Consider the following 8,457-nt stretch of genomic DNA (forward strand, 5'->3'; position numbering starts at 1 on the left):
CTATGAAAGTTAACAGGATGTCCTAATTATATCATCCCAAACATTGTAAATGTTGATGTTCTCACTGTATTGATCTGCCCTGATAGCTGACCTTAATTGTTCACTTCATTAACCTGCAAAACTCTGCCCGGTTCCTAATCATCGCTCAACTTATCAACCTGCGTCTGTTGCTTTATATTCGACTCAACCAAGCTGATCGTTGTTTGGATGTTTGCTTCGTTAGTTTGAGTTATCCAAAGGTTTATGCCGCCTTTCCCAGAGGCTCATGGGTTGAGAGGGTTTGGTGTTTGTCTTGCCATCTCCTGATTGTGTCCTGGCTTTTTCCAGCTGAGCTCTCTCGGTTCCTGTTTTGGTTCGGTGGGGGGGAGCTAGCTTAAAGTCCCGTAATCCTGGCTCCTAGGTGGAGACCAGTTTAAAGCTCTGCAGTTATTGTGGTACCATGTCTTGTCTCTGTCCCTCAACCACTGAGCATGCCTGTCTGCATCTGTGGGTGTCTGTCTGAGTTTGTTGCTCGACATATGGAACTTTTAACCTGCCTGGGCGTTCTGTGGATTCCTGGAACCATTGATCTGTCTGTTCCTGTGTGGATCGCAACCCCTGACCATGCTGCGGACTCCTGGATTCCAGAACTGTTCCTGTCTGATCTGTTTTACCTGACCTGGATCGCATTCCTGCCTGCTCACTGGTTGCAGCATCGAGGACACTCCGAGCGGCTCTGCACCGCAGTTTGTTTGGCAGTCCATTGGCTGGATCCTGTCCTCCTCAGAGAGGATAGACTGAGCTGCTGTTAAAACAGGTCAACGACTTACACAGATAATCATCTCCCGACAGTTGATCCGGGTCACTTACCTGTGTTTCTACCTCCAGAGTGTGAGTGATTGGGTGATGCCCCGCCTCCCCTCTGCAGCCGCTGCGGTTTGCAGATCCACAGCAGCCCGCTTCTGTTCCGTTTTTTTGGGGTTAATAAACATTTTGAACTTTCCCATTGTCTGTCTCACCTTGAATAATAGGTCCATCTGCCTAATTCTTGACACTCACTTGCGTTTGGTGTTTCACCCATCATGCATGAAACTGTTGCAAATCAAGAGCTCAATTAGTGAAACACTGCTTAAACCCTAGGTGCACTAAGTTGCATTATCACAGATCTTTCCTCCCAGCAGAATCTATATAATCTATATTATTCTTTAATCCATTCTTGTTGACTATAAACTTTTGGTGATACAAAAAAAAATAAATATTTTAAAGGTTTTGCTGTGCTGTATGAGGGCTTAAAAGCAAGGAGGAAAGACAAAACTGGAAAAACTGTGTTGCAGAACATCATTCACCAACCACTAACAAAACCATACATGCAAGTTAGGGTTTGTTATACCTTTTTCAAGCACTATGATGCAAAATTATTAGGGATGCATGATATTGGGATTTTGGCCGATATCCGATATGCCGATATTTTAAAACTCATGTAGCCGATATCCGATATCGATACTGATGTTAAAGCTGGACAAAAATAAGTAGTCATTGAAAATAGCAGTTTTGTTATCCATTTCTGACACTTTGAAAAATAATATACTCAAATATATTTTCATATGCTGATATCAAATTGATTTTTAAAAACGCGGTATCGATCTATTTTACTTTCAAAATCTCGTGAAATTTCATCGTTCTGTTACAAACTCTTGTGATATTTTGCAAATTCTTGTGAGATTTTGTTAGTAAAATAGATCGATACCGCATCAATATATCAACATATAAAAATATGGCAAAATTTCGTGAATTTTTGGGGGATTTCGTAGAACAATGACATATAGCAATATTTCATTTGTAAAAGAGATTGATATGGTGTTTTTAAATGGCAATATTTCAGCATATGAAGATATTGTGATATTTTAATGTATCAATATTTTTCCCTCGTCTTTAGAAGTTTTTAAGTCTGAAAAAAGAAGTTTTTGAGGAAGAAGAAGAAGTAGTATCTTTTTTTTTTTTTACTTTAGAAACTCATAAGCTGATCAAATATCGGATTAAATATCGGTGGGGTGGCCGATGTCCGATATTCAGTTTTAAGGCCGATACCGATAGGGGGCCGATTATATCGTGCATCCCTAAAAATTATGACATAATTCAAACTTATTTGTGTTCACATTAACTATTCAGATAAATTAAGCAAATATTGTTGCAGAAATATTCAACCTTTATTGATACATGATATACAGACATGTCTGTAAAAGAAGCTTTTATTGGTTCTGGGTTTGGACTGTATTCATATCAGACTCATGGATAATATGCTTAAGATTAAAACCCGCAAAAATATTGAACAATAACACCAAACTGTCAGATGGTGTTTATAGAACAGACCGGGAGACAATCGTAGGATTCCTTCATAAGTCTGTTATCCATCCAGGAGTTTTAATTCACTATAATGCAAATGTGCAATAAAATCCATAACCAGTGTCCCTTAAAATAGCAGATATGTAGGTGAAAAGGAATATAAAAATAGCTTGACCTTCCGCCGTTTTGAGGGAAAGATATACAGGAGCAACTCAATAAATTAAATATCTGTACTGTGTCAGCCAGAACATGAACATAACAGCATTTCTGTAATGAAATCAGTAGAAATCTGATACGTATCATCGATTTACAGAGAAAAAAAGAAAATGAATGATTCTGTATTTGCTGTAAATATAAGAATAGATTTCTGTTTGTTTTTCAAACTGTTCACAGTTTACATCAAATGTGACCCTAAACCTCAAGCGTATAATTCAGAACTCCTTCATTTACATTCAGTATAATGTCAAGTAAACAAAAACAAACAGAAAAACATAATTAGTAAAACATTTTTTTCTAGACTATCAACACTAAAACACCTTATATCCTAAAATACACACAATCTTTGCTGGAATACAATACACCTTCTTTTTAACATTAATTATACATTTTACCAGATATCTCGATGTTTACTCTAATCAGATCAAAGGTTTTTGTTTTCCATAAACTCAAAGGAAACATCATATCACATTCCTCTATGCAAATCAAATCCTCAATAAATTCGAGTGGAGTCCTGGAGAGGAAATCAATGTCTAAGGCAGACAAACTGTTAAATCCAGATGGCAGACAGAAGCACAAACCACCCTGAAACATGTACAGTACTGGTAGGTCGACTATGACGGGACAGGAGCGGTTATCATCACCGCAGGCGGCGGGGAATGGGAGGCGCAAATTCTGTTTGTCTGGGAGCGGGTCTCTGGGGAAGAGCTCGTGACGGGCAGGATATGTAGCGCTCATTCACCTTCTCTGGCACCCTACAGGAAAAACAAAAACAGTCACTGTTATGAAAGGTTATCAGCTCGGAAACACAAGATTGCAGTAAACCATAACCTTCAGCTTCAAGAAGAAGCTACTGTATAGCTCACATATGCGGAATCTGAGCATCATCTCTAAAGGTATAAAAATATAAAACCAAGGCAGACATGTTTGTTGATCAGCGGTGTGCTACCAGCGTTCATCAGACATCAGATAAGATGTTTCAAATCTTTGTGGGGCTTCAGCTTGTAAACCCGCTTAATGTGGTTGTTTTTCTATTTTTTTTTTGGTTTATTTATGGCACCTAGCATGATTATTTACTCAGTCTGAAATCTGCCTTTGACTTCTGGAAATAAAAAAAAAAAATAATTTTATTTCAACAATGAATGCTTCACCTTTTAAATCATATTTTGAGCATAAATTTAATGTTTTTAGATCCATACTTTAGCAGAGGTGTAAAAAGTATTAGTTTAGCAATTAATCTCACATTGGAGAAATTTACCTCTGCATTTAACCCACCCCAGGCTGCTCAGTGAGACAGTGGGTAGCACTGCTGCCTTGCAGCAAGAAGGTTCTGGGTTCGATATGCAGGGTCTTTCTGCATGGAGTTTGCATGTTCTCCCTGAGCATGTGTGGCTTCCTCCTACAGTCCAAAAACATGACTGTTAGGTTCATTGGCTTCTCTAAATTCTCCATAGATGTGGCTGTTTGTCCTGTTTGTCTCTGTGTTGCCCTGCGATGGACTGACGACCTGTAGAGGGTGGACCCCCGCCTCTCGCCCATTGACAGCTGGAGATAGGCGCCAGCACCCCTTGCGACCCCACTTGGGATTAAGCGTGTTAGAAGATGGATGGATGGATGGATTTAACCCATCCCCTTGGGGGAGCAGTGGGCTGCCATTATATGGCACCCTGGGAGCAGTGTGGGGTTAAGAGTCTTGCTCAGGGACCCAGAGTGGAGGCTGGGTTCTTGCAACCTTCTCAGAGCACAAGCTAACCACTAATGTTTATTACTCAAGGGAAGAATAAATCCTGCTGTTTGAAAACACTTTTGTAGAACCTTAGTAAAAAGTCTATGGAAACCGCGGGAGACCAAACCAGATGAAAGTGCGCATTCAGCTCGGCAAAGAACTCATGCTCTTCCTCAACACTGAAGTCCTCAGACATTTTTCTTTCGTTGTTTCTTTCTTTGCACAGGTAAACAGCACATTTCTTCTTCTACGCTTGCATTATTGGCAGAGCAGACGCTGAATGCGCACTTTCATCTGGTTTGGTCTGCCGCGGTTTCCGTAGACTCGTGAACGCGCTTTTAGGAAATCCTATACACTACTGTTTATGCTCTAAAAACATTCTAAATGACTTCGTTTCGAGTAAATTCTGGATGCTACCCACTCAGGACACTTGGAATACATTGGACGAGCAGTATGGAGGAATATTGACACGTTTTTTGTGGACTTTTATGGACCTTTCTGCCTCGGGCGCCATAGACCTCCATTATTTGCAGCAGACAGCAAGAAGCCTCCCAGATCTCCAGATGCATTTGAGATATCAAAAAAGTACTCCAGAGTGTTGTTCAGCATGGGGGTGAGTAGAAAATGAAGGCTAATCATGTTTTGGGTGTACTATTCCTTTAAGGACAGATGCTTCACTGCGTTACCCTATTAAAGGAACATGTTTGTAATTTCCTTAGTTTTATAAATACTTCAATGGCAACAGTAACAAATTTTAAATTGCATCATCCTGAAAAAAACATTTATTCTGGCATGTAGTAAACAACATGTTGGTGCAGCACCAAGTCCAACCACAAAGAAATTAATTGTCTGGATAAAACAAATCATTTTGATGGCTTTTATTTATTTTTTTTAATAGTGTGTCTATTTTTAAAATGTAAGGAGTAGAAGTTACACTTGTTATGCACTTTCACTAAGGTGTGTTTGCAGAAACAAAGCATAAATCTACTAAATGTAGGTTGTAGCATGATTTTTTACCAGATGTTTCTTCCTCTCAGCTGATTGGTTAGTAGTTTTTTTTTCATTGCTTCTGAAAAGCCTCAAACTGTAGAAAACTGGAAATATTTCACTTTTATAAGTGTTAATTTATTTTCTAAGAAAGGACTTTCCAGCTTTACCAGGGATCGTTAAAGGGGTGGTGGTTGCGAGAAACGAGGCCCGCAGCATTAACCCGCCATCAACGTGTTTCCCAGTTCGGTTGTTTACTTAAATTCTATTAAATTTTTTTGAGCATTTTGAACCAAAATTTTAAGCTTAGGTTCTATAAAACTGGAAGGCACTTCTCTTCAAGGTTATGGGAGATTTTAGCGACACTTGGACGCATGTGTTAGTAGATTGAATGAGATGCACTATAGACTGGGAACTCCAGAAGAGTGAACACCCACACTGATTTAAAAGTTGCTTTAAATAAGTTTTTGCACATTTGCTTATGGAAATGCTTTTAAAAAAACCTTCCTTCTTCCTTTTTTTATTTTTACCCTAACAGATTTGTTTGTCTTTTAGCTGAACTGTGCAGGATATACACGCATGTTACACTAAAAATGAAAGAGGAAGGATTTACTGTTTGATGGTTGCATTTGTTACACGCTAGAAACCAAAGGATTTATCCAATTAATAATGGATAAATGCTTTAAAAGATAAAAAAAAAAAAAAAAATGCTGTAAAGGTTGAAGGGAGGCAGCATCAGAAAACATCTTCCCATATTTTGGAGACATCCTAGAATTTAATAATTAAGGATTAAAGTTTCACATGACTTAGAGTACATCAGGGTATTCTTCTGGGCAATTTAAAACGAAGTGCTAAACTTTCAAAAAAACGATCACCATTAAAAGACTGACCTAGCAAACACTTGAGTACTGGGCTGAAACTGTAATGAAATCTAGAAAGGCTAAAAAAAACCTTCTGACTGTCATGATTCTACCCTTTCTGGACTTTTTAGTTTGGTTTAACTTTTCTTTCTTCAGTTACACTCTGATTTGTGTAATTTTCTGTTTTATGGATCATTGGTTTAATTTCCATTTTGTGCTATTCTAGTTGTTTTGTAGTTCTGTTTAAACAGCACTGTATGTTTTTTTAGTTTCTCTGCGTTTCCCCTTGTTCCAGTCTCCTTTCACCTTAGCTCCCTTCTAATTGCTTCTATCCACACCTGCTCCCTATTAGCTGATTAGCTTATTCTTTGCTCCATCTCCCATATAAACACCCCAGTATCTCCTAGTTTTTGGTCCTTGTGTTTCTTGTTGATCAGCTCTGGATTATGGCCTCTGTATTTTTACTTCTACATTAATCCTGACCCTGAGGCTTAAAAATGAGGTGAACATTTTAAGATATAATAAATCCTGTGGTATAACCCACAGAATTCTACGGAAGAGGATTAGGGCCAGTGGAAAAAAAAAAAAAAAAGTTAACTGATTTTTACATTTTATTTCAGTTTAGTATGGGAAAAAAGTCAGAATTCTGACTTTAATCTCAGAATTCTGACTGAATTCTGACAATAAAAAAGTCAGAATTCTGAGAAAAAAGTCAGAATTCAGAATTTTTCCCATGTTAAACTGAAATAAAATTTAAAAATCAGTTAACTTTTTTTTTTTTCAGTGGCCCTAATCCTCTTCCGTACAATTCTCACATTAAATGTTGTTTTGTTTATATTTCTTCCTTTGCAATGTCTCTCACCATTGGTTTAACATTTATACCCTGTATTTTCCTCCGTATCCAGTTTATTTTCTAAGTGACTCACAGGTTTTCCAAAAAAAGACAGGAAAAAGTTGTAGCTGAATTAATAGTTTTACCTTAACACAAGTAAGTTGAATCTTCGTAGACAAATGTCATGTACCTAACTATTGCTGTGCTTCCTTATCTTTAATCTCACAGAAACTGTAAACAAATCAAACGCTTTGTGCTGAACCACATTATTCAATGTACGCTGCACTTTTCCATGCCGTGTTTACACACTTAACAAACCGCACAGGCCTATTTTCAACCGTTTTGTCATCTTAGACAATAGCAACAAAAAACAGAACACAAAATGCTAATGCTTCACCTCACAGTACTAAAAAAAATCTAAAAAACTTGTCGATAAGATCTTTCAGTTCCAAGAAGCTCGGATGAATAAACCCCCCCAGATACATCAACTCCAATATCAAAGGAGATCTGAGACTTTCAGGCTTAGAAAGCAGAGGCGTGTAACTTTTTTCAACATGACATTTAATGTCAGCCGGTCCTAAATCCTCTTTCTGTATCCCCTGCTCTCATTAATAAAATCTGGGGGAATTTACTGTTAGCAATAAAGGTCGTAGAGTACATGCATTTCAGATGTAATCACATCTTTAAAAAAACAAAACAGACGGGTGGTTTTCTCTTTATGATTTAACATCAAATCTGTGTTTGATTAACGAAGTATATAAACTGTTTCTAAAGGTTAAAGTAGATCCAGCCTTTAAATCACTGGGAAAATTATTCAGAAATAAGTAAAAAGTTCTTAAATTAAGGTTATTTACCCTTAATTTAAATAAATAAATGATATAGTTTGTCAATGGAATGAGAATTTTTAATCTTAAAATAAAATAATTAGATAATATGCACTTGAAATAAGACAATGCAGTTGTTTTTTCTTATTTTAAATGTAAATTGTCTTGTTCTGTTGGCAAAATGTATCTTTTACCTCCTCAATCCAAGAACAAATGCACTTATTTTAAGAAAAAATTACTTATTTAGATTTGATTTTTTTTCCAGTGAACTCAAGGAGTTCAGGGATGATGAATGACAGTTTTTAGAGCTCGTTCTCAAAGCAGGATTCTAGTGTAGATATTCATAATTCTGCAGAACGTGAACCTCCACGCCTCTCTGTCCCTTTCTCACTCTTCCTCTCCAACTCACAGCTGCAGACTCACTGAAGGGTGAATGCTTCCTCTTTACCACTCCCCGTGTCACTCACTACTACCGCTTAGCTATTTCCCTCTGTCCCCAGTGTCGACTTTTTGGCGACGTTGATATTGAAACAATAATTACGCTGACCTTTCTGGGATCCGTGGAGGAATCCTGGGTGGAGGGATGCTGGGCAACGGGTCGGAAGGTCGTGGAGGTCGTGGTGGAGGAGGCAGAATTTCTACAGCGTCCTGTAAAGATAAAACAGAAGAAAAAAAGAATAGGAGTTTTAT

General features: G+C 37.8%; 1 protein-coding gene across 2 annotated transcripts in view; it reads right to left on the bottom strand.

Annotated features, from left to right (window-relative positions):
* Nucleotides 1–2,174: 2,174 nt before the first annotated feature.
* pik3ap1 (phosphoinositide-3-kinase adaptor protein 1) overlaps nt 2,175–8,457 on the bottom strand; it is a 30,434-nt gene continuing 24,151 nt past the window's right edge. For both annotated transcript variants that reach the window (XM_015380191.1, XM_015380182.1), the window contains exons 16-17: nt 8,315–8,415; nt 2,175–3,293 (exon numbers count right to left, since the gene is read on the bottom strand). In XM_015380191.1, the coding sequence (XP_015235677.1) occupies nt 3,179–3,293; nt 8,315–8,415 (216 nt within the window). In that variant the 3' untranslated portion in view covers nt 2,175–3,178. The remainder of the gene's footprint in view (nt 3,294–8,314; nt 8,416–8,457) is intronic.

Source organism: Cyprinodon variegatus, unplaced genomic scaffold, assembly GCF_000732505.1.
Source record: "Cyprinodon variegatus isolate N-32 unplaced genomic scaffold, C_variegatus-1.0 Scaffold11, whole genome shotgun sequence".
Taxonomy (NCBI): domain Eukaryota; kingdom Metazoa; phylum Chordata; class Actinopteri; order Cyprinodontiformes; family Cyprinodontidae; genus Cyprinodon; species Cyprinodon variegatus.